Consider the following 25239-nt stretch of genomic DNA (forward strand, 5'->3'; position numbering starts at 1 on the left):
CTTTCTTAAATTATTTGTTAATCATTAGAAACTAAATCATTAGATATCATATTTGGTATTCCCTTAGAAACCAAATATTTATGGCTACATTGTGGGCAGATTAACTTTGCCTCCATAATTTGGAACTGTACAAGTTATTTTGAAAGATAATATTTACAACAACATACCCTTAAAATAGCGTCATGTACTACACATAAGAAAATTTCATCATCAAAGTCCTGCTCCGAATAACTCAACGGCAAGCTTATCCCAAATTGAGAAGCACTTTTCACTAGAACATCCCAATCTACCTTTTTTACTATATGTCTGATTTGTTCTGCATTGAACTCAATATCCAACATCTTCGTTGATTCTTCTATACTACCATTCAAAGAAATTTCTAATGGAAAGCCATTTTTACATTCAGGTTTATTACTATAAAGTACAAAGAATAGAATCTTTACATTTATTAAACTATATACAATTAACTTACCAAATTAAAATATTATGAGTTAGCAAACGCATTTTATTTATTTGTCAGAAGCTGATTTCTCTTATTATAGACGTATCGATGAAAATGACGTGTAAGCACCGCTTTATGGCGGCCTTCACTTGCATGAATTGATGAATCAATCTCGTTAATAATATCATCTTAAAAATTATTTCCATTAATTATATTATTGTAAAAAAAGAAAATTTTATAGTATAACCTATAGCAAGTACATTTTTGTTATTAAAATGGAAAGATTAACCATAAAAATATTTGTATTTATTATAGTATTTTTTACTTCAAGGTCCACACAGTTGGAACTTGACATTATGAAAGATATTGTAATTAAAAATAAAGAACCTCTCCAAAAAGATATCTATCCAGTTACTATTTCAAGAATTATTGCGATTAAAGATCAATTTAAAGTTTTTGGTGGATCAAACGCAGATAGTTCAATAAAAGAGCATTCTTCTATTTTCAGTAGTATGTCAAACAATCTGAAAGAGTTCATGGGATCAAACCAAAAAGACACATCTGGAAGTAATAGGGGTGCATTTGTTATTTATGACACGAATGACTATCCTTTTGCGTGCAACTGCAACTCTGCACAGTATCAGAACTGGAAAGAGACTGGCGCGAATTCTACTACAAAAGTAGAATGTACCAATACAATTAACACGGGAATATTCAATAGTAATGATATTGATTATTGTGATCCTACAAATATTGCAGCATCACAAAGTGTCTGAAATAGCAGAGAATTCTAAACGAAAACAGAAATTGTCTATTTTGAAGATAAACATTCTTAATATATTTAATAGAAAGTCATTTAAATTTAGTAGAACATAAGTAAAATATTAAATAACATCGTTATCATTAGTATTATCTTCCAGTTCGTCGTAATCCTCATTATTACTGTGACTCATATATTCGTAATCAAAGTCTGATTCATCTTCGCTTTCTAAAACTTCGATATCTTCATTAAAATTGTTTTTATTCTCTAGCATGGTTGTCTCTTCGTCATTGCCTAAATTCTTATTTGTTGAGTTCTCAAAGTTGTTAATGTTGATCGTTCTCTTCGAAATAAGTGGTTTTCTCTTATACAAATTCAACGATTGAGAAAAGAGATCATCTGCAAAAAATGGGTTTCCATTTTGAAAATTTCCAGGTAAATCCAAAAGGGAAAATAAGTATTCTTTTAAAATATTTGGATTCTCACCTGAATCTTGATTCAAACTTTCATTTACGATGTTATTTGTGCCTCCAACATTAAATTGCCAAAATTGCACTATTTGGATATATTCATCTACACAAAGTTGGATTTCGTCAGCTAGACTAATTTTATTAATCACAGATTTCTCAGAAAAATATGGATGAGTTGGAAATATTCCTGAACAAAAATTATAAGTACTCTCTAATACCGAACCAATTGATTTAATAGCTTACCTTGATTATTATTTTGATTGATAGTTTCTCCACTCATTAAAGATGAACATTCAGGTAAAATGCTTTACTTCGTATTTTATGTTAGCGCCAAGTCCCAAATGCATTAATCCCGCCATTCTTTTGATGTTAAAATAAAAATACAAGCATTTTTAACGCAAGTTTCATCTTCTCTACAACTCTCACTATATACAACTTAATATTTTTTAGTAATATTGTTCTCTCTCTATTCATTATTACTTGCAGTCTATTTTGTTCGCCTATAAAGAAATTCTTTTGCTCTTTTGATAAAATTGAATCGTCAAGTTTAATTATTTCAGAATAGCATTTAATTAATGTATACTTAGGAATTTTCAACTTATATAACATAACCTTAGAAAGCTCTTGTAAATGAGATATGCTTAAACCATTTATTTTCGAAACTAGTATCTTTTTGTAAATTAAGAATAAAAACTGATAGCTGATATTTATTGAATTCAAGAAAAATGATTCAGAAAGTAGCTGTAAAAACCTTTCATAAAAAATTTGAGCGGAATTCAATTCATAGCCATCGTAAATAATTTCGTTAAAGTCATTAATAAATTTGCAAATGTGCTTTTGTGCTGACAAATTACTCAAAGAATCAATATGGTTGGGTGATCCTTGATTACCAAGGCTTTCAATTGCCCCATCTACACGACTAGGTAAGATTTCAGCATCATAAAATATCGAGGTAATTCCAAAGTAAATCAGAATTATTGTAATTAAAACACTCAATAAAAATTCTTGGTAATTAAGAATAAAACCATTAAATGGAAAACTCTCAATGTTGAATGTATTTATTTTTTTGTACATAAATTTTTCTTTTAGATATAACTATTTGGTCTTTTATTTAATAGCGAAAATATGATTCTCTCAAGAGAATAAAGAAGAACATGAGCTAAATAGTAGGTATAAGGAGGAAAATATCTTGGATAACATATATAGTCATTCTATTTTAGAAATTTTTCGCTAGTTTGACTTTTCTATATTAAACAAAAGGCATGCATTCATACGCGCCTTTACGTACGGCTTTTTCATTATTATTTTTGGTAAGTTTTATTTTCTCTTAAAAAAAAATCGAATTTATTATGTATTTATGTATCTGTATATGTGAATTAATACCGCAAAATCTGAAATTTTTGTTGTTTACTTTTTTAATTGTCAATTATGATAGAACAAAAATTTAAATCACCACTCTTTGGCGCAATTAAAGTAGAATATAGAAATAGAATATACGAAAATGAGCGAACATGAACACATAGAAGATGCGCAAAAAATAAGCAACAAACTAGGATTTGAAACTGAACAAAAAACTCAGTACCTACTAAAAGAATTAGAAATTTTAAATATCGAAGAACCTCCGATTGAGACACTTCTTACAGACAATAAACAAGTCAAAAAAAAAAAAAAAAAGGAAAATTTAGTTGAAGATCATGATGATTGTTATATCCCCAATCTTCCTGTTTACTCAATTCCCATGCAAGATAACTCTCATTTGAGAAAAGTTTGCAATTGGCCAGCTGTTGAATCAAGTAAACAAACATCTCCTCCAACTGTACCTGTAAATCAAATTTATCCTAAGTATGAATTTCCGGAAGGAGAAATAATCGAATATACGGGGTCTAATTCATACAGAATATCTTCTGAAGAATTAAAAGCTAAAGAAAAAACCCATATTCTAGATTACTCTTCTCTTAGGAGAGCAGGAGAGGTGCATAGGCAAGTACGAAAGTACATACAGAGTATCATTAGACCAGAAATGAAACTTATAGATATATGCAACATTTTAGAAGGTAAAACTAAAGATTTGGTCGCTGCTGAAGGACTCAAAAGTGGATGGGGATTTCCAACAGGATGCTCGTTAAACCACTGTGCAGCCCATTACACTCCAAACCCCGGAGATTTTACCAAATTAACCCAAAACGATATTTGTAAATTAGATTTTGGTGTACAGGTTAATGGGATGATAATTGATTGTGCATTTACGATTGCATTTAATGATGTTTTTGACCCCTTAATCCAGTCTACAATAGATGCAACAAATACAGGATTGAAAACTGCGGGAATTGATGTTATGTTTTCTGATATAGGATCATCTATAGAAGAAGTTATAGAATCTTACGAATTTGAATACAAAAGTAAATTATATCCTATCAAACCAATTAGAAATCTAAATGGTCATTCAATTTTGCCATACCATATCCATGGAGGGAAATCGGTCCCAATTATCGCAACAGCTGACAACACAAGAATGGAAGAAAATGAAATATATGCGATTGAAACATTTGCAACAACAGGGAGAGGTTACGTTACAGAAGGTTCAGACTGTAGCCATTACATGAAATATTATGATAATCCTTTCCTAAATGAAAATTCAATTAGGCTTAAATCTGCTAAAATTCTCCTTGGAGGAATCAATGCTCACTTTGGCACGCTTGCGTTTTGTAGAAGATGGCTAGATCAGTTGGGTTTTAATAAGCATGCCCTAGCCTTAAAATCATTAGTAGACTCAGAAATTATTCGGCCATATCCTCCTTTAAACGACATTTTGGGTTCATTTTCTTCCCAAATGGAGCACACTATTTTATTAAGGCCATCATGTAAGGAGGTTGTATCCAGGGGTTACGACTTCTAGAATAATTCTTTTATTTATGAGGTTTAAATTTGTTTATTGCATTTATCAAATCGCTTATTTTAACCTCTAAAATTCTTAGAAAGAATTTAGGTAAAATTATCAAGTTAGTAGTAAAATTCACCACCACCCCCACGATATTATCAAGTATTGATTTTTCTAATGTCTTCTATCTGAATTTAATTTATGTGAAGCATTAGTTAAGAATGAATATCTAGAATCTGTTTCCCCTGAAGTGCAAATATAATGATTATTTTTTAAAGTCTCATTTTATTTTTTTCAGAAAAGTCTTTCATTAAGAATTTGTATGGACCGTTTACAAGAAATAAATTTTAATTAAAATTCTCGGAAACATTAACTCTTCGGAAAAAAAATACTTACTTAAGAGCAAAGTTTTCACTTCAGTATGCTTATCAATTTTTGTGTAATTACTATTATTGATTATTTTTAGATTTAATTTTAGAATCATTTTTAGCTGTAAGAACCAACAGAGAATATTTACTAAGGAGCACAGTTTTATGTATTTATGAACTCAATTAGTGATCGTCAAATAACTGAATCATTTAAAAAACTCCAAGCAAAGCTTATCCGAGAATTCAAAATTGGAGCTCCATTATTAGTAACTGGGATCACAACATATAGGTTCGAGACCGAAACCGTTGTACCTTGGAATACTTACAAATTTGATATGCTTTGGAAAATGCTCTGGAATACAGATAAGTTTTGTCCCAAATTCAAAGAAAACGTATTGATTCTTAAAAATATAAATTCTTAAGGTAAATAATATGGAAATTTTAAATCAAATTCAATATTTTATTGTTTTAATAAGGTTTACTTAAAGCTATTTCAAGAAAATACTTCTCTATATTATTTTCCTCCAAACTAATTTCTATCTATTGAAAGAATAACGAAAATATCAAATCTAACATTTAAAAATTTCCAAGAAAAAAAAAATCGATAACTATTGAAAAAATAAACGGCACTATTTCTTACCTAATATTTTGTATTCTACTTATTTGAAAATAAAAAGCTTTGAGTTAGGATTTCATGAATAATAACATTTAACTAAAATTATAAGCTTCTTTTGAATCTTGAAGTAAATATAAAAAACTTTTAGATTAAAGAGAAAGAAATTTTATTCAGATAGATTTGGTATACTTTTTGATTGAAGTTAAATACTATATAAATGGCGTTTGTTGTTTTTATTAAAAGTAGGAAACATTAAAATGATTCTTCAAACAATTAAAGTTCAGTTATTTGATTTATTCTTTCCACCAAAATATTATACAATATAATATTGTTGAAACAAATGTTATCATCATAGTTGCGATGAAAAGAACAATTCTTTTGTTTATTTTTCCGTAATCAACAAAAACAAGTGGATCCCGAGGATCAAGCTCCCAAAGCAAATCTATTATTCCAAATCCAACCCCTTGTAATTGAAGTTTAGTGATCAAATAAATGTATTTAAGTGCAATTTTTCTGGCTAAGGACTCAAAGAAGCTTAGCTTTTGTTTAGATGATAAATTTAAGTTCTCTTCAACATAAAAATCAGGCAATTGATAATATCTTGCAATTTTTGTTACTAGATTTATGTAGTTTTCACTTGGGAGTGTTGGCCTAATTTTTTTAGATAATTTATTTACCTCTGACAAGTATTTCGAATTTGAAAAAGCACTTCCGTTCTTCAATAAAAAATCAACGAATGTACTATCAAATATCATATTTGAAGATTCTGTACAAAAGGTGATTACTCTTAAACTAAATAAAATTTGATTTTCGGAAGTATTAATTGTTGAGTTTAAAGATAACAACTTCTTTTCCGAGTTTTTTCTTGCTTTTTCAAAGTTATTTAATTTAATTATAACAGCATTTGCATTGATTAAGAGGTTGTTTGGTAAATATTGAATGTATTCACTTATCAGTTTCCTCTCGTAGTTAGTTATTTCAATAATTATACCATATGTTGCCGTATTTGATGAAGGGATCAATGTTGGTCTCCTCCTACAACAAAATGGAATGCCCTTTGCGATCCAATTAATTTTGAAATGATCAAGTCTCCCTATTCCAAAAAACTTGAATTCAACATTTGGGAAACACTGTTTAAATTCGTATGGGTCCATCAAGTGGTCATAAATAAATAAATACACCATAGCTAGATTATTAATTTTCACACATTAAATTGCATAATAATCTAAGAAACAAATAAAAATATTGCATTTATACCGCCACCAAAGTAGGTAATTGAAATTTATCAAGTTGAAATAAAAAGAAAAATAATTTATTATTTAAAATTTTGAGACATATAACTACTTGTTTCTCATGGAGAGCATACATTTATCTTCAAATTTCAGTGAAAAAAGATGTACTAAGTATTTTGAAAATCTATTTGAATTAAAGGTAAGATTTACTAATTTCAGCGGATATTAATTCTCGAAATAAATCTAACTCAATCAATCTTATTGTCACAAATTCTAATTAGAATGAACGAATTGATCAAAATTGTCAAAGATCATATATCCACTCCAATATAGACTATTTCAGAAAGAGGCATTTATTAAGGTATCTACTAATAGAATATTTACTCATAAAACACAATTCGTTTTCATTCTATATCAAAAATCAATTAAAGACTGATGAAACATTTTTAGATAAAAATGGAAATGAATTAATTGGAGAAATTAGTATGGATTTGGATATTGAGAAGTCTAAATTCACAATTTATCCATTAAAATATGCAATATCACTTAATCATGATGTAACTATTTTAGGAATGCTAATAAATAATGGAGAAGGTCAAATATTAATTGAAGATCCAACCCATAAAGTTAAAGTTGTTATTAATTCAAATATAACTTTGTTTGGGAAGGGTATTTATTGCTTTAATCACATTGTCATTGCTAGAGGGAAGATAAATCAAATGAATGAAAGTTTTCACGTGTACCTTATGTTTCATCCTCCAATCCAAAATATTAATGAAGATACCACAAATGTTATTCTATCGGATTTATTTTCTAATTTCAACAATTCTTTATTGATATCTAAAAATCGTGAAAAAAATCGTGATAGCAACGAAAAACAAATCAAAACTGATACGAAACATTTTTGTATGAAAAACTTTGAAGATTTAAGAATTAAAGTTCAAGTATCTAGAAATGATTATTGGGTAATTATTTCAGATATTTTATTAACAAATGCGAAAGCAATTGAAAATCTACGTAAAGTATTTTCCGGCTATGAAAAATTGATGAAAGATACAAATCTTCAAATAGGCTTTATTTTATTAGGTAACTTTACAAATGGTGATACTGATAAAAATGGAAAAAATGAGGACCAAGAAAATATCTTTTTTAAAAACGAATCTGGTTCTAGTGAAAAAGAACAATTTATAAAATTATCTACATTCAACAAAAATACACACGGAATTCACTTTAAAAATTCCCACATAAACTTTAGCAAAACTATAGAAAGTTTTGAAAAACTCAAAAATCTTTTTAGGGAATTTCCAGTATTGCTTTCAAACTCCGACTTCTTCATTATTTCTGGACCAAATGATATTGGGCCAAATTTAATTCCGAAAAACCCTTTATCTAATTACTATACATCATATCTATCTAAAGAGTTCCCCAAATCGAAAATTTCCTTTCTTTCAAACCCATCTGTTCTTGATGATGGTGAGATCAAAATGTTTTTTTCTAGATATTCTCTAACTAAAGAACTTAAAGAAAAGACTTTATTTTCTTATTTTGGTACTAAAGATGTAGGCCTCACAACACAATGGAATATTGAACCTGAAACTTTGGAAAGTATTATACCGCAAACTGTTTTAGGCCAACAACACTTAACTCCTACAAGTTCGAATATTATACCGAATCTTGATCATTGCTTATATTTACTACCAACTCCAAAAATTTTAATTATTGGTGACTCTGGCCCAAGCTACTCTGTAAAGTCAATGAATCAAATTTGGATTGTAAATCCAGGATCTTTTAATAACACGAACTCATGGGTACAGTTTAATGTGTTAACTGATTCGATTGACCATGTATGGTTGTAATTAATATAATACTTATTAATTCTTACAATTTAAATAATTGAAATTAAAATCTTAAATGAAGATGTTTTGTTATGCATGTATTTTTTCAATATTTTCTTGATTCTTTTTTCTCAAATTACGGATTGAAATTCCTGCATATCTACCTATACTCATAATTGTATATACAGGATTAATTCTTGGTAATATTTTTAAAAGAGATGCGTCTACAATCCCCAAATTTTTCGTACCATATAATAAAAACGAGTCATTCTCTACCAGTTCTCCTAATGGAATAGATCCTGACCAATGCCAAATACTTGTTCCTATATTGTAAGCCAATCTTAAAACTTCATCTTTATCTGAAATTTTTGGAAGTATCGGAGGAAAAGTTGCAATTTTTTCAAATATAATGTTTTTACTCTCGAGACAATCTCTTGGGTCGGGCAACGTACTACACTCATCGGGGAATAATGAATTTTTATAAGTAAGGATTACATTGTAAACATTTTCAAGCTCATTCATAAAATCTGGAGATAGTGGTTTATTGATAAATAATCTCTCAGTTCTAGCAGATGAAAGTACACCAATAATACCATTCAATACTGTCATTGGACAAGATGAGTATCCTCCCTCTTCCGCAATATTTTGAAATTTTCCCGACCTTAACATTTTAATCACAGAACTAAGTCCAATGATCACGTTTTCTTTATCTTCTTCTTCTGACAAATAATTCCCATCCAACTCAAATTTTCCATTTTTTTTTACATTTAATCCACCCCTACTCTTTGGTTCAGAGGTGAAATAAAAAACAGCAGCGGATCTTCTGAGACATTCTAAAGGATATTGAAGAACAAGACAAATAGGTATTCCTCCACTCAATGGGTAATTTTCTGCGCATTTTTTGAAAACTTCAATTACAAAATCTGTAACAATATTATTTCTGAGTCTTGGAGGAAAAATAAGCCTTGTGGCATACAAAGTCCCTTCCACTGTTCTCCCTCCACCCAAGGATTCAATATTAATAGTACTACAACTATATCCACAATTACCCGAAGAATTTGAAAAACTCGACATTATTGGATTTACAAAGGAGCTTGTAGAAATATCCTTTTTGAAAAAAAACGGAATTGCAAATAACAACCTATCTACAATATTTGTTCCCATATCAGGAACTTCTAGTAATGGCATAATATTCATATTTTGAAGAGACTCAATAGGTCCTATACCAGATTTGTAAAGTAATATAGGGGTATGAATTGCACCGGATGAAAGTATTATCATTCCATTATCGTTAACACAAATTCTTTTAGCAAAAATACTTCGAATCAATTCTTTTGAAGGCTTTATAGTTTTTTCAACGCTAAACTCATTTGTCAACATTCCTGTAGTTATGTTTAACAATGGGTAATCGTCAAAGTCAGAATACTGATTTTTCAGCATAACTCTTTCTAAAATGACACACTTTGCACTTAAAGAGTGGTTTTTACCAGAAAATGCAGTTTGAAAACTCATTTTGTTAAAATTAAACTTTCCTCCTGAATTTACATTCCTTATAAATGGGACATCTTTATTATGTGGTCCATTCCCTCTATTTTCTCTATGATTTTCTATTTTTTCAAACTCTACTTTTGTAACAAGGTGATTAGTCAAAATATCGACGGGACTTGTTTCAATAACCGTATTATTTTTGGCACTTTGATAATCAGAGAGTAAAATATCAGATGACATTCTAAAACTTTCGTCGCTCACATTAAATATATTGTATACTCTCCAAGTTCCATTTATTCTATTTAAGCTAAATTCGGATTCTGGGTTTCTTTCTGTCACAAATCCAATATCTTTAAATGCACCTTCCATAGGCTCTACTATTGGAAGATTTTGGTCACCTTTGTTACTAACTTTATTTACAATCCAATCATAACTTTCTTTTAAAATAGTTTCGTTGAAATTCGCCCCAGAATATTCTTTTAAAAGTTGAAAATATTCAGGGTTTTCTTCCATAATCATTCCCATATTTATAGCCGTCCCACCTCCCAATACGTTTCCCACATGAGTTCTGACTCCTTGTTTAGTAATGATTAATTCACTAACCTTTTTATCATCCACAACTCTTCCCATTCCTTTGATGTCTCGAGTAAGTATTGAATCATCCATTCTTGCGCCTCCTCTTTCTACAAGCAGAACAGAATAATTTGATTCGGCAAGAGTTCTAGCTAATGCGCACCCAGCGGCTCCGCCTCCAACAACTATATAGTCATAGTTAGATTTAATGCTTCTCGACCCATTGATTATTCTTTTAGGTAAGACGAAAGCTCTTACACTTGTCTTTTTAGAAATGTGAAACAGGTTGAAAGAAAAGAATAAGAAAATGAAATATAACGAAATATTATTCATAACTTTGTTGATGTTAAAAGAAAAATGTATTATTAAAGGTGAGATTGAAAATTTGAATTAATAACATTATTAGTTATACATAAATGCGATTAGGTTTTTTCCAGATCACTAATTTACGAGTTATAATTTTTTTTTGTAATTTAAGTAAAGGAAATAATAATAAATGTTGAAGAAAAACATAAAATACTCATTAAAAAGAGTATCATTATATGAAGAAGTGATATGTTTGAATTTTTTATAAATCTTTTCATCTCTTGAATTGATTTCTGCGTTCTCTCAGAATTTATAGTTTGTTCATTTTCCAAACTGAATAAAATCTAAATAATTATAATATCAATTTTTTTTTCTTTCTTTAAAACTTACTTTTCTTTCTTTTCCAAGTAGTTCTTGAAATTTGAAAGCAGAATACTTCATTGCTTCAGCTAGTTCAACCAATTCGTCTTTAAATTGATCATTTATCGTTTTTTTATCAAACCTGTAATAATCTATAGTTTCTTGTTCCATATTATCTTTTGTAGTGGCTACCGATTGATCCAAATAATTTTTTGCAACAAATGTGGTCAAGTTATTTTCAAAAATTTCATCTCTAGTGGTTTCTGATTTTAACTGTGAGTATAGATTTTTGTTCATATTTTCAAGCCGGTTTTCATTTTCTAATATTACCATATTTAGTTTGTTTTCTAATTTTAACTTTAATATTTCAATTCTTTCGAAGTGCTCATCTTTAAGTTCTTTATTATCACTTATTTGATATTTAACGGTCTCTAAACAGTGTAACATCTTTTTGTATGCAACAATATTAGTTATTCTTTCGTTAAATGTTACAGGTATTTCTGAAAAACTAATTCCAAACGCGTATTCTAAAAATTTATTTTTTTCAATTAAACATTCAATATGAGATAATATTATATTATAATGGCGTCTAGCATTCATAATTCCTTGGTTATATCTATGGGAATACTCCATAATATATGTAAACTATTCAGGAAAGATTGATAATACAACAAGTTAATGAGAAATCCTTCAATCATTAAGAGTAACCGCCGCATTGGTATTTTTACAAATAATACTTTAATTTTTGAACAAAAATTAATTCCACACCTTTTACACACTGATGAGGGAAGGTTGTAATACACTCAAAAGAGAAATATCTTATTTTATTATTAATCAATGTAAAGTTATGGGAATTAAATCAACGTTCATAGTACTAATAATTACTTTGAATATTTTGAGATCCAATTGTTCATTAAGAAATACTGTTGTAAGTCGGTAATAAAAATATTGTTGTTTAAGGCTTTTAATATTTCATGTTAGAATAAATATGAAATAAATAAAATACTGGAACCTAAGGAAATGAACAATGTAAGAAATATTCTTCAATAGAACGAAAAATATAATAAACTTTTTAGGTAACTTCTGCACTAAGAATTTTTCCTTTTGTATACTATGGATATATTTCAAGACTTAGTTTAAGTAATTTAGATAAAAATATAGTGGAAAGAAGGTTAGAAGAATTATATCCTTTTTTACAGAGAAAAGAATGTACTGCTTTGAATTGTCTTAGTATGTTGCTTTATATTTACACTTAAAACAATAACTAAACTATAAAGTGATTTTTAATCCAAATCTTGGTTCAGCTATGACAGTATCTGCTCTTTCATGTAAGTGGAAAAATTATGAAGATTTTCTAATTGTTTTAGGGATACTTTCGTTTTCAACTTTAAGCAATAGTGTATTGCCTAGCTTATTACAGTATGCAACAGGCCTCCCTCAAGCACTTTTCTTTTCATTAGGGATTTCTCAATATCAAATAATTATTTCGCCCGTCACTTTTGTTAAAGAGGGAGATGTAAGTCACATTCACTTTTGTGTCAAATAAAATTGATATTTGGAATAGGTATTTGCAAAACTAATTTCACTTGAAAATGGGAGCGATAGTACAGGTAATGTACTAATTTCTCCATGTAACGGTGTCTTGCAATATGTTTGGCCAAACGTATCGACACCTACTGTTGCGTTCATGTTAATTGCAAGGATTCAATGTAATTTGAAAATATGAATATAATGATAAAAAAAACGAAATTCAAAAATAATAATTATTGATCGATGAAATAATATTCAATATATATTGAATATGACTTTCTTCCTTCCAATCCATCTACAATATCAAGAAAATAACGTTTAGTTTCATGATTAATAGATCCAATGGCGGTTTTAATGCATGTATAATTCCCACTGAAAGTATTTTGATGTTTGAAAAAACAGAAAAATTTGTAGAAACTTAGAGAATTTTGTGTGAATATGCAAGTCAGTTACCTATTTTTTGTTGTGTTTGTGCTAATTCTTGGGTCAAATTCCTTTGTGCATGCAAACTCAACAAAATCTAAAGAAAATACAAATGTACAGGGGGGAATAAAAGAAAGTAGGTTTAGAAAGTTTGTAAATAATTTAAATGGAGTAGAACTCAAATTTCCCAAGATATCTAGAAAAAAATTTGATGAAAAACATACTCTTGAAAGTTTAACTACAAGATTGCAAGAAATAGAAAAGATAAGAAATGGTTCAAAAAATCCGTTTAAAAAATTAAGATGTTACATTCAAGAATCGAATATTAAGCGCAAGATCCGTTCATTACTTAAAGAAAAAGAAGAAGAAGAGAAATTGGAAAAATTGGAAGAAGAATTTTCGATGGACTATTCTCCACAAATATTGTCTGAAGAGGGGTCTGTGCCACCCTATATTCCAGTAGTTGTTGGTAGTTTCAAAGAAAATACAAATGCTTCAGAAAGATCTATTAGAAATGAAGAGGGAAATCAAGCTAATGATAGTTCTTTATCAGAAGAGATGATTGAACCTCGTACGGAGGAATCGGAAGAGGTAGCGAATCCAATTACATCCGAAATTGACAAAATTGATGTCGAAAGTGACGAGGATAGAGTTCATGAAGACACAGAAAGTGCTGCTGAAGTCAGTGAGGAAAATTTAGAAGATGAACCTGTGACAAATCTTGATCAGAGCCAAGCAATTTCAAAAGATCAACAAACTAGTTCTATTTTAAAAGAAAACACAACCGTTGAGGAAAAAAGTGATCAAGAGAAACAAGGTACTGTTCTGAGACTATTTTCCAAATTATTTAAAAACAAGAAACCAGTAGTTGGTGATGATCTTGAAAAATTATTAGCGGCTAGAGAAAGCATTGAAGGCAAAATCTCCAGTTCCAAGAACAAAATAGTTAAAAAATACCTTGAAACAAAACTCCAGAACATAAATAAAAGAATTTCCAAAGTAACGGAATCTGCAGTAGATGCAGTTACTGAATCGGGAGAAATAGACATCAACTAGATGTTTAAATCTATACACTGCCAACAATTGAAATTGTTTGGGGAAAAGTAAAATGTTCTACAATCCAACAGTTACATACGCATATATACAGTATTTATTAAACTAATATGCTAATAAAGTAGCTGTAAACAAAGATAATGGTAAGAATATAAAAGACTTAAGGATTTAGGGCGGAATTAAAGCGCAGAAAACTCACAAGATATTTAGATAAAAAAATAATACATTCATAAAATATATCTAGTTGGCCAAATACATTGTAATGATTCCGTTTATACTATGATACTTAGGTATTAATAGATTTAAATCCAAACGCACGTCTCGTCTAAGTCGATACCTTTTTTTTGTATTTGCACACGAAACTGTTAGTGATTTTTTCTGAATCTATTGATCATGCTCAAATTATTTAGTTGTTTGTGCTGTCAAAATGTTGACCTAAATGAGGAAAGGTAGGTTTAATTTTGATAAATTACGCGAATTCGTACTTTTTTGTTAGAATGGACACGAGATTATTTACAAGATTCCCTTCAACTTATCATCTTAGGACTCTTTTTGATGAATATGTAAGTTGTTTTTGATAGTTATTATATCTGGTTAATCTAATGATGAACAGAATATGAACGAATCAGAAGTTTCTGAAGGAAGCGAGGCTGGAGATAGTCGGGAATATCAAGATGAAGACCGTCTTGAAATGATTGTTGAAGATGAAAGTGAATTTTTAGAAAACGAACTTTGTGACAGACTTTCGTTGAATGAGAGCAGAAAAGTTACTGAAAAAAGTGAAATTGACGTAATGAATATAAACAGCAATAGAAGCTCATTGAACGGAGGTTCCGAATGCAGCACAAATCGATCAAAACATTCAAAGAAGAACAAAAGAAGAAGTTATCGAAGATGAATCATTTCTTAAAACAATTATAGAAATGCAATTTTAGGATATTTATACCGCCACTTGCGATACGAAATATATCAAACATCAGTGGTAAAAAAGCTACTTAAAAGGAGCAAATAAATTTGTATTAGTAAAGATAATAAAAAATATCGATTAAATGGCAATGAATACAGTGGAGTCATTAGTAGAATCATTCATAAATTCTGGAGGAATTTGCGTAATATCAAAGAGTTATTGTCCATATTGCATAAAAGTAATAAACAGCTTAAAGGGTGCTGGTTACTCACCTTCGATTTTGAACATAGATGGCAGGGCAGATGCTGAAGAAATCCAGAATTATTGCGGAAAATTAACTGGGGGCAGAACAGTTCCAAGAGTATTTGCTAGTGGAAAGTTCATTGGAGGGTGTGACGATACCGTAAAACTGTTAGAAAATGGTTCATTACAAAATTTTGTTAAGGGAATTTAGGCATCTTAACTTGTTTTTTTCTCCGGTCTCCCCTTTCTTAGGCATGTGTTCATGTTTTACTCTACACTGTGCATTTGTTCCTAGTTGGAATGTTTAATTTATAGAAATCTGTCGGAACGTCTTCCTGAAATTGTTAAATCGAACTACTAAGATATTTGCAAGATCGGGGAGCCGCGCTTTTATTGTGGGGCATGTAATTCGGATATGCCTAATAGTGAACAATTTGAGGATTTCTTCTAGACGTTCTATAGTTTTGTTTTTCTATATTGTAAGGTTGCACTATTCTTCGTACAATATACGTTCATTACACGAACGTTGTGAAATTAGAGCAGTGAAGCTTTAAATACCTGTGGTTCCAAAGATCTTCAGTTTGGAATCTAGTTACAAAAATAAGTTGTAAGGGTTTTAACGAATGAGAAAAATACTTTACAGGCTTGTTTTCATTCTTTGGTTACTGGTATTAATACAGTTAATATCAGAATGTATTTCTTCTGGTTTGGACGATAAATTTGGGGTGGATTTAAAAAACAATGGAATTAACAATGAACGGGAAAGTAACAGTAAACTGGAAGTTCCTACATATTTAATTAGAGAGTATGGTTATTACTTTTTAAATAATAATGGGTTTGATTTGGATTCACTCGTTTGCGAATCTGGGGAGGAGAATTTAGAATATAATTATGCAAATTTTGCTTCCAGGTTAGTAAAAGCTACGTCAAAGTTATTATTAAACATAAACTTGTCAAATTCTGTTCTAGATCAACTTTATGGTGACATATTTAGTAGCGTTTTAGATCTTGAACACTTAAGTTCAGATTATTACTACTTCTTGGAAATACAGAACATGTACAAGCATTTAAGACTTTTCAAAGATAACAAATTGATATTTAACTTGGAGGATTTAGAATTGGAAATCAAACAATCGATAGATTCTATGAGCGAGATTATATCTAATTTAACGGAAAAAAATGAGCAGGCAAAAGAAGAGTTTTGTGTAAATTTGTATTTAATTAGGTTTAAAGGTTTAAAACAAGTTATGGTGATTGTTAATGAACTTCTATCAATTATTCGGGGAGAAAAGATTTCTAAAATAAACGAACGGCTAGATTATTCTCGTTTCAAGGAAATATTCGATTTGATAGTTGGTAATTCGGAATATTTAACTTCATACATGTCTATTATATCTGAAGTTAACATCAAGTTGGAAAAAACATTTTTAGGGTGTTTAGATTCAATAGGTAATGTAGATATTCCATTGTTTGGAGGGAATAACCAAGATAATCAACTTTTAAATATGATTCCAGAATCATTTAGAGCTTCTTTTGGTAATGATAAATACAAAAGATCTGCGAAATATTTTGGTCCTGCGCTGGATGATCTTGTGGAAAAAAAAACATTATATCGAATGAATTGCGACTTGAGAATTTCTGAACTAAAAGAATTTGTGAAGTCTAAGAAAATTATAGTAGATGGTAGTTTAAGTATTTCAAAAACGATATTACAAGGATTGAGATCTATTTCAATTAATAGTGAAATCATAACACAGAGATATGCTATTTTTGAAGATTATTCAACCAGTATGCGAAACAGTGTTTCGTTGTTGAATAAAGTAGCTGGTCAAGTAAATGCGGAATATTTACGTGGTCTAATTTTGTTTTTTTCTGAGTTTCAAGTTCAATTACAGAAAAGATACCAGAGTTTAATGCATATCTTTGAATTTTCAAAAGTGAATAACTCTTTTCAATGGTGGGATCGTTATTTCAATTTATCTGTTGATGAAAGTAAATTAACAGAGAAAAAACTATTTGAATTGTCAAAAATATTGGATAATGCAGTCTCTTCGCTCAATAAAGTCAATTATCTTGAGAGTAAAGTGTTAAGTCTTTTATCTTTGGAACCATTTTCAAAATCTTTTAGAGATGATAAAATGCCAAATTTAGAATATTTTCTTGAACTTATTAATAATGTTCAGAAAAACTCGAAATTGAATATGTTATATAACTCAAATTATGTGAATAATGAACTATTTATTGATAGGGCAGATTTTGATTCAAGTGCTTCTGTGAAAAATTTAAGTCAATATACTAGATGGAGACGTCAATATGATGAATCGTGCGAGAAATTGAAGACCTATTTTGATACTATAGCAATGAATGAGCAGGTTATTGACACTTTGAATAAAGTTGACCAATTAATTTATTTTGAAGTTAAGAAATATAGGAAAGAATTAGGAAAGTTACGCGAAAATATGAATTCGGTAAATATTTTGTTTACCATGATAACTGGATATAATAGTCAATATAACTCAATTATTGAATTAATTGAACATTTAATGATAGGGGAAAGACATTTTGAAGCATATATCTCCAATTATTTGGCAATGAGAAATTGTATGGGAGATCTTAATTCAGATTTTTCTCAATTAACTAGCACTGTACCCTCAATTACAGGAGAAATTCCAGAAATTCAAATATTAATGGATTCAATAAAAAGTAAGCTTTTAACCTCTAAAAATGATCTTTTGAAAGGATTTGATGAATCTTTCAATAATCAAATAATTCAGTCTATTGAATCTGTTTTTAAAACTTACCTCATGGCTCAAATTTATTTTGCAGGTTCTTTGTCTCAAATGTTGAAATCTAAAAAAGATCCGGAAATGCCTTTTAGCAGTGATGACTTTAATTTGTTGTACAACTCAATAGTAAGAAATGAAAGTTTATTGTTTAAGTCCAAAGGTATAAAACCATTGATTTTACCTGAAAATAAATTAAAAGAAAGAGTTTCATTTCTTTATTCCATTTTTAGTTCTTACATACAACAGATAACTAATTTGAAAAGTTATATAACCCAATTGAATGATAATTCGATCAGAGGAAAATCATTTCATAATGGCCTAACTGAGTTCATTAAACTTTTAAATTCGAGCTTAGGTGCGATTAAAGAAAAACTTTTTCAAATGTTTGAACAAGGTTCTTTAACTAAAAAAGTCGAGAGGGTTGTTCTGATAGGAATTGAAGTTTTCTTTCTTCAGTTAAAATTGGAGTGTGAAAAACTTTTTGATAAATTAAATATATTATATGAATCAGAAAATTTAATAACAAGGATTGCAAAGGGGAGTTCTATCTCCTTATCTGAACGATTTATTGATAGGATTAAAAGTATATCGGTTTTAGATAATGAACCTGTTGAATTTGAGATTGAAGACAAAATGGCATCATGGGATTCTCATATTTCTTCATCAAACTACCCGGAAAGTATACAGTTAAAGAAAGTAAAGACAAAAATCACGCATTCAAACTTAGATTCTGGTTGTACTGTAGCATATTTGGATAGGTTAGAGAGTCTGAAAGGGCCATATGACAACACGGGTGTTAATATTGATGAAAAATATAATGTTGTTGTAATTCATTGTATAATCAATAATATTCCTGGAGAAACAATTTCTGATTTTCTGAAAAGAAGAGCAAATATTAAGGATTCAGGATCTGTGGTTTTGCCAGAATATGTAGCTAAACATATTGATGATGAATTTTATCTTCATTACCTAGCCGTCGATTTTTCTTTAAAAAACACTGTAGGAACACTCCATAAGCTTGAAACCCAAATGAATCAACTTTTTATATTGTTCCCAGAATTTCATATTGATTACTTTCTAAATTTGGATATAGTGATCATCTCAGGCAATAAGTTAATGATTGATTTAAATAAAGATATTATCAGAATCATTTTCAGTTCACTTGTGACTTATAATTCAGAATTAAATTTTGATTCTGCATGTTTCTTTCTTTATAAATCCAAAGTTTTGGTTTTAGAGTTTCCTGTGGATAAAAATGGAAAACTGACTAGTATTCGAGCAATTGGGAAATATTCCGGATTTGGAAGGGAAACTCCTGTTTTTCTTGCAGTAGTTGATAATTATCAGGAATTTCAGCAAGATTCCTCGCCTCTTGTTAAAATTCAAAAAGAATTATTTCAAAAAGATGTCTCAAATTACATACCGGTTTATAGGAATCTCGCTCCACTGAATAATTCACATGATTCAATTAGGGAGTTTGCTTGGATTGTAAGTGAGAATAGCCATTTATTGTACATGTTATTATTGAGAAGTGGTATTGAGAAAGTTCGCTCAACATCTGAAAAAATTGATTTAATTTATCCGGTTGCATTGGAAGCACAAAATGAATTACAGATAGGACTTATTAATGCATTTGTTAATTCAATTGCAAAAAGGAGAAATTTAAATAGCCAGGTATTCTATGATATAACTAAGAACAAGTTATTTATTCTAAATAACTCAGAACAAATTAATACGAAATCTGTTGAGATGAGTTTTTCCGAGTTAACATCAGAGATTCAACTTTTTGTCAATATGAACTATTTTTCAACACATATTCTTGATATTCCGATTTATGAATCTGAAATGTCGCAGGCTATTGAATTGTATTTATCTGGATCAATGCCTCGCTTTTGTTCTTCAAGGCGAAACTATCTGAACAATTCAATTGTATTAAATATTAACGAACACTTTTCGTATCGATTCATGATATCTTACCGGTTATTAATTAGTGCGATAGACCCAGGTATCAAACTTAAAGTTCGTAATTTACCTAGCCAAGATGCATTAAGGAAGATTTTTAGTTTTGGAAAAGAATTTTCATTGGACTTTGAAAGACTTAGGTTTACGTATATTTTACCTATAATGGATATTAATCAGGCAAAGATATCAATAATTAAGAAAAATATGAAGCTTTCTCTAGAAAGAATGATGATGCATACATCATATTCACAGCTTGAAAAGTTTTTCCTGGATATACCTTCAAATTCAGTGAGATACAATATTGCGATTCCAAACACGAACAAAAAATCTATTATCAAAAATGATGAGGAGATTTTTCAGTTAAATGGGAGAAAATATTTTGTCATTAGATATTCTGAAGATACAGTTATTTCCGCTCTCTCAATTTTTGTTAGAGAAATACTTAATGGTAGAATAAATGTTATTTTCGCAATCAACGGATTTGATTTAAAACTTCTAAAACCTGGTGACTTACCTTCAGATAAAGATTCTATTCAGATCCATCTAATGAAAGGGGTCCCTATAGAGCTTGTTTTAAATGAACACTTAGTAAGAATTCATGCAAAAAATTATGAAAAAGAAAATCTGCAACTTGTATATGATATAATGTCAATTTATCAGGGATTTGATCTTAGCATAGTAACTACCGATGGAGAGTATTATTATTTTTATTTACTTTGTTGGGATTCAAATAATAGAAAACCAAAGCATTGTTCATATATCCGAGTATTTAGGTATCTGGAATCAAATATGTTTGAAAAGTTAAAATTGTACCAGATTTCCTTGAACAATAACATTTCCTTCTCTGCAATTGCTGAAGAAGGAGAGATCTTGTCATTAGATTATATTGGTCTAAATGTAATTTCCAGGTTTGGGGGATCAGTTTTGTTTAAAGGTGATAATTATTATGAACTATATTATCGATCGAGGGAATATTGGGACATGTGTTCATTTGTACAAGAGTTTTTAAAATTCTCTTCTGATTTACATATCAAAGCCATAAATTATGACCTAAGAATTAAAGATGTGGTTTTTAGACCTGATTTCTTAGAGTGCCCTATCCCGAAAATTCCAAACCTCATTCAGTACAACGAACTACCTCACTTTATTACGCTAGATAACTACCATCAAGAATCTGGTTTCATATTTACATTATATAATTCTATTCAATATCAAATACTTTCAGTCCTTATTAATTATTTCCTTTCCAAAAAAAAATTATTCATTAAGCATGAGGGAATTGAACAAGTTTCTGCACCAAAATCAATACTTGAAATACTTAGCTATTTCAAAATTAACTTAATAAAGGATTCTTCTGTAACATTCATATTTCTTAATGAAATATCATTGAAAAATACAGAGATTCAAAGCGCAAAAATAGTTACAAATCAAATCAGATCAATAATACCAAATTCAGAGATTATTGGTATTAATACTCGAGGAGAGCGTATTATCTAACCTACAAATAAGTTTTTTTTTCCTGCAACTTTAGCATAACTTGCCAATTGGATAACACTTTTCATTAAAACTTAACCTCAAAATATGCTAACAATTTTAATATTTTGAAATTTTACAATATTGATAATTTATGGTTAAAAATTGTTTAAAAACTTGCTTTAGTGAGATAAGGCTTTATCTTCTCTTCATTATTAAATCTTTTCAATTAAAGTAATCCTTTTAATATATTTAGCACCATTGTTACCGAAGTTACTTTCTGTGTTATTTTGTAAAATGTTTATCCCTTTACATTGATTTATGCATAATTTAAATAATGAATTGGAATTCAAATAAAAAAAAGAAAAGTTGATCTCAAAGAATTTTTGCATATTGGTGTTAAATAATAGTTGTTATAAACTCTAAAAAAAAGTGCGTTAAACATTTATTACCCATCTTTATATTTTCTTGTAAAAAAATATAAATAGAATAATTTAATACTCTATTCTAATTATCAAACCATATTCATTATTGGTGGGTCTTTATATTTTTTCCAATCAGATTGATAAGTTGATTTGTTTTTGAATATTTAATGTTTAACAAAGTACGTAGATTTAAACTAGTTTTTTTATAATCTTTTTTTTTTTAAGAAACACTCATGAACTTGTGACTAATTGGCATTTTTTATTCATCCGAATATAATGAAATGATTAATCTATATAAGGTGTATATTCATATTGTTTTCCTTCCAAAATCGGTTCCAAAAATACTAATTTAAAATTTTATAACTAATATATATCTTTGTTGACGTATTTAAAGTATTTAATAATTATAAAACTATTTCAAACAAGATTCGGAAAGATAAACCCTGGGCTTTTCTATTTAGCAATTTTTTTTTTCAGATATAAGTTTAATTCAATAATAATTGAAGCATAATATACTTTATTCTTTGGGTTGAAAAACATAAAATAATATTAAAATTAACGATTTAAAATTTAATTAGATACTATTAAAAAAACAATGAATTTTGGCATTTTTTTTTGAAAGTCAAAGTTGATTACACAATGCAACAATTATACGCCAATACTTATATTACTAAAGAAAATTTAAAAAATGCTTGGTAAAAATCAATTTCTACTGGTTCAAAATAGAAATTTCAGCCATTTAATCATATATATTCCATATCTTTCTAAAAATCGTATAAATTAGTATTATTAAGAAAACTGTAATTTATTTCAGCGAAAACAAAAAAACATTTCTATAAAAAGTAATAATAAATTTGGGCCAACATTTTTCTGTTTAATGAAATTATTGCAAATCAATTTAATCATGCAAATAAACTGATAATTATTATCCATTAATAATAATCAAGTTAACTCATGAAACGGTAAGCTCCATGGAAACATAACAATTTCATTATCGGTAATAGAATTAGCAGTTGCGATTAACAACCTTATTAGTTACAGACTATATATCCTTAAATGTTCATACTTGTTCATGCAAAGTAAAAAGGCAAGAAGAAAGGGGGTTTGGGATATATCTCCAAATAAATCTTGCAAAAATCCTCAACTTGTAATAAGACTATATTTTTTTGTCAGCTTCTAAGTATTTTGGTTTTTCTTGTGTTAAAAGCGCTACAATTCTGCAATTTTGCATATTTTAGCTTTGGCTATTGGATATTAACAGATTTAAAAGCAGTTCCCCAAAATTTATTTCTCACAGTTTTACCAACCATTTTTTAAACTTGACCCATATTGTTTTTTAAAAAGCCAAATATTTCTATATGATTTATTATATTAAGTCATTTCATCAGAGGATTCATCATCAACTTCAACGTAATCAGCAAAATAGGTGTCATCACTATCAGAAGAGTTCTCCCCACTCAAACTTAGAGTTTTAGATACTTCAGAACCAGAAGTTTTAATTTCCAACCTTTTATTAGCACTACTAATAGCACCTTTCCATCTTGAGACAAATTTTTCAACTTTTTTTTCTTGATCTTCATTGTTTGAGGGATGATGGTTTAATGATCTGAATTGTCTAACACTAAGTTCCAAGGGCCTCATAAGTTGCACAATACTAAGAAATTTAGGTTGTTTCCCCGGTTCTAAAACCAAAGATTCGCCCTTAGGCATGTCTTTTTCTTGATCACTAGATGTTTCTTGAGCAGTTTCTCCAGTAGATTCAGTATTAAAATGACTGGCTTGGTCTTGATTCCCTTCAGGCCCTCTAATTGGATGTATTTGGGGAGTAAGAAATACTTGAGTTTTAAACCGTTTGATTAGATCTTTTATTCTAGTGCTCTGTGCCGAAACTTCACTTGTCTTGTGACCTTCTTCAGTTTCTTTTAAATCAGAATGAGGTTTAAGTTTTTCCGGACCGTTCCCCACATTCTTTAACAGATTCGTGAGTTCAAATAAGTTCCTAGATTGACCTTTAGTCGCTTCCCTTTGAATCTCTGAATCTGTTCCATGAGAATGTCTTTGATTCCCTCTTTCTCCTCTTTCTTTTTCTTTTTCCAAAAATTCCACTTCTCGTCTTTTGTTTCTGATTGATTCAAGTCTTGACTTTAATTCAAGAATAACTAGATCATATGGAGAAAGGGGCTCTTTTGAAGTACCACCTCGAAAAGATGGCTTATTTAGTTTAATCTTTTTAATATCCATAATGTCGATTTGAGCTCTGTCTTCATCCTTACCGTCTTTTTTTCTAATATTTGCTTTATAAAGGTGTTCTGGTGGAAAATTCGGCCTTGCTCTTTTTCTTATTATCTTTGGCTCATCAGGCATAAAACTTCCTGTGACAGGAGGATTCTTCTGTAAATAACTTAATTTATCGTCTTTGTGTAAATCTCGATGTTCAACGTCTCGTTTGTGTAATCCTCCGGATTCCTTAAGCGTCTTTAAGTATTCTATATACATATCACTATAGTTTCTTTTCGATAATTTAATTCCATTATCAGGAAGAATCATACATTCAATTTGTTCTTCGCATTCATTTGATAACTCGATATTTTTTCTCGTGTCAACTAATTGATCAATTTCGGATTGTTGTGATAAGATATTTTCTTCATTTAAAGTGCCATTGGATTGGATACTCATTAACGGACTAATCTCTAGCCCGTCAGTACAATCTGGAGATATCTCAGGAATTGATAAATTCACAAATTTAATTAACAAATCCGTATTTAACAAAAGTTCTTTATTTAAATTTGTATTGTCTCCATTAGTAGGGTAACTTTTTTGAATAGAACAAAGTACTAGATACAGTACATTAAAAATTGCGTAAGTGAAAATCGCATGCCTTTTGTTCAACTTTGATTTGAACATCTTTACATAAAATGCAATCCTAATTTCGCATAAGATATAAAACCCTCAAATATAAAGGATTTTTGGGATTGGCGCGAGACAAATATTTATAACTATTATTCTAATGAGACGCCTTAAATTATTATTTACAAGAATCACAGAAATCAGACTTTCTGAAGTAAGATTTTAAGTAGCCATTCCCTCGTTTTGTGAAGGTCATTGGGGA

The 25239-nt window shown here is 29.3% G+C and overlaps 16 protein-coding genes across 16 annotated transcripts; 9 read left to right on the forward strand and 7 right to left on the reverse strand.

Annotated features, from left to right (window-relative positions):
* Positions 1-17: 17 nt before the first annotated feature.
* cubi_00621 (uncharacterized protein) lies at positions 18-341 on the reverse strand (the record flags this gene model as incomplete). Its single annotated transcript, XM_029017634.1, has 2 exons — positions 18-110; positions 168-341. The coding sequence occupies 2 exons, from the start codon at positions 339-341 to the stop codon at positions 18-20; spliced, it is 267 nt and encodes an 88-aa protein (XP_028873432.1).
* Positions 342-717: 376 nt separating this feature from the next.
* On the forward strand, positions 718-1218 carry cubi_00622 (uncharacterized protein; the record flags this gene model as incomplete). Its single annotated transcript, XM_029017635.1, has 1 exon — positions 718-1218. The coding sequence occupies one exon, from the start codon at positions 718-720 to the stop codon at positions 1216-1218; it is 501 nt and encodes a 166-aa protein (XP_028873433.1).
* A 108-nt stretch (positions 1219-1326) lies between these two features.
* cubi_00623 (uncharacterized protein) lies at positions 1327-1952 on the reverse strand (the record flags this gene model as incomplete). Its single annotated transcript, XM_029017636.1, has 2 exons — positions 1327-1859; positions 1916-1952. The coding sequence occupies 2 exons, from the start codon at positions 1950-1952 to the stop codon at positions 1327-1329; spliced, it is 570 nt and encodes a 189-aa protein (XP_028873434.1).
* An 89-nt stretch (positions 1953-2041) lies between these two features.
* On the reverse strand, positions 2042-2746 carry cubi_00624 (uncharacterized protein; the record flags this gene model as incomplete). Its single annotated transcript, XM_029017637.1, has 1 exon — positions 2042-2746. One exon carries the CDS (start codon positions 2744-2746, stop codon positions 2042-2044), a length of 705 nt encoding a protein of 234 aa, XP_028873435.1.
* A 427-nt stretch (positions 2747-3173) lies between these two features.
* Positions 3174-4568, forward strand: cubi_00625 (uncharacterized protein; the record flags this gene model as incomplete). Its single annotated transcript, XM_029017638.1, has 1 exon — positions 3174-4568. The coding sequence occupies one exon, from the start codon at positions 3174-3176 to the stop codon at positions 4566-4568; it is 1395 nt and encodes a 464-aa protein (XP_028873436.1).
* Positions 4569-5827: 1259 nt separating this feature from the next.
* Positions 5828-6688, reverse strand: cubi_00626 (uncharacterized protein; the record flags this gene model as incomplete). Its single annotated transcript, XM_029017639.1, has 1 exon — positions 5828-6688. One exon carries the CDS (start codon positions 6686-6688, stop codon positions 5828-5830), a length of 861 nt encoding a protein of 286 aa, XP_028873437.1.
* Positions 6689-6887: 199 nt separating this feature from the next.
* Positions 6888-8622, forward strand: cubi_00627 (DNA polymerase epsilon subunit; the record flags this gene model as incomplete). The annotated part of the gene is made up of 2 exons (XM_029017640.1): positions 6888-6965; positions 7048-8622. The coding sequence occupies 2 exons, from the start codon at positions 6888-6890 to the stop codon at positions 8620-8622; spliced, it is 1653 nt and encodes a 550-aa protein (XP_028873438.1).
* A 69-nt stretch (positions 8623-8691) lies between these two features.
* Positions 8692-10995, reverse strand: cubi_00628 (uncharacterized protein; the record flags this gene model as incomplete). Its single annotated transcript, XM_029017641.1, has 1 exon — positions 8692-10995. The coding sequence occupies one exon, from the start codon at positions 10993-10995 to the stop codon at positions 8692-8694; it is 2304 nt and encodes a 767-aa protein (XP_028873439.1).
* Positions 10996-11328: 333 nt separating this feature from the next.
* Positions 11329-11961, reverse strand: cubi_00629 (uncharacterized protein; the record flags this gene model as incomplete). Its single annotated transcript, XM_029017642.1, has 1 exon — positions 11329-11961. One exon carries the CDS (start codon positions 11959-11961, stop codon positions 11329-11331), a length of 633 nt encoding a protein of 210 aa, XP_028873440.1.
* Positions 11962-12175: 214 nt separating this feature from the next.
* On the forward strand, positions 12176-12584 carry cubi_00630 (uncharacterized protein; the record flags this gene model as incomplete). Its single annotated transcript, XM_029017643.1, has 3 exons — positions 12176-12256; positions 12310-12357; positions 12405-12584. The coding sequence occupies 3 exons, from the start codon at positions 12176-12178 to the stop codon at positions 12582-12584; spliced, it is 309 nt and encodes a 102-aa protein (XP_028873441.1).
* A 50-nt stretch (positions 12585-12634) lies between these two features.
* cubi_00631 (uncharacterized protein) lies at positions 12635-13054 on the forward strand (the record flags this gene model as incomplete). The annotated part of the gene is made up of 2 exons (XM_029017644.1): positions 12635-12844; positions 12893-13054. The coding sequence occupies 2 exons, from the start codon at positions 12635-12637 to the stop codon at positions 13052-13054; spliced, it is 372 nt and encodes a 123-aa protein (XP_028873442.1).
* A 242-nt stretch (positions 13055-13296) lies between these two features.
* On the forward strand, positions 13297-14337 carry cubi_00632 (uncharacterized protein; the record flags this gene model as incomplete). The annotated part of the gene is made up of 1 exon (XM_029017645.1): positions 13297-14337. The coding sequence occupies one exon, from the start codon at positions 13297-13299 to the stop codon at positions 14335-14337; it is 1041 nt and encodes a 346-aa protein (XP_028873443.1).
* Positions 14338-14831: 494 nt separating this feature from the next.
* On the forward strand, positions 14832-15232 carry cubi_00633 (uncharacterized protein; the record flags this gene model as incomplete). The annotated part of the gene is made up of 2 exons (XM_029017646.1): positions 14832-14897; positions 14948-15232. The coding sequence occupies 2 exons, from the start codon at positions 14832-14834 to the stop codon at positions 15230-15232; spliced, it is 351 nt and encodes a 116-aa protein (XP_028873444.1).
* Positions 15233-15383: 151 nt separating this feature from the next.
* Positions 15384-15695, forward strand: cubi_00634 (glutaredoxin related protein; the record flags this gene model as incomplete). Its single annotated transcript, XM_029017647.1, has 1 exon — positions 15384-15695. One exon carries the CDS (start codon positions 15384-15386, stop codon positions 15693-15695), a length of 312 nt encoding a protein of 103 aa, XP_028873445.1.
* Positions 15696-16107: 412 nt separating this feature from the next.
* On the forward strand, positions 16108-21729 carry cubi_00635 (uncharacterized protein; the record flags this gene model as incomplete). Its single annotated transcript, XM_029017648.1, has 1 exon — positions 16108-21729. The coding sequence occupies one exon, from the start codon at positions 16108-16110 to the stop codon at positions 21727-21729; it is 5622 nt and encodes a 1873-aa protein (XP_028873446.1).
* A 1772-nt stretch (positions 21730-23501) lies between these two features.
* On the reverse strand, positions 23502-25034 carry cubi_00636 (uncharacterized protein; the record flags this gene model as incomplete). The annotated part of the gene is made up of 1 exon (XM_029017649.1): positions 23502-25034. One exon carries the CDS (start codon positions 25032-25034, stop codon positions 23502-23504), a length of 1533 nt encoding a protein of 510 aa, XP_028873447.1.
* Between the last annotated feature and the right edge of the window lie 205 nt (positions 25035-25239).

The sequence above is a fragment of the Cryptosporidium ubiquitum genome (assembly GCF_001865345.1).
Source record: "Cryptosporidium ubiquitum isolate 39726 chromosome Unknown contig_7, whole genome shotgun sequence".
In the NCBI taxonomy this organism is placed as follows: Eukaryota; Apicomplexa; class Conoidasida; order Eucoccidiorida; family Cryptosporidiidae; genus Cryptosporidium; species Cryptosporidium ubiquitum.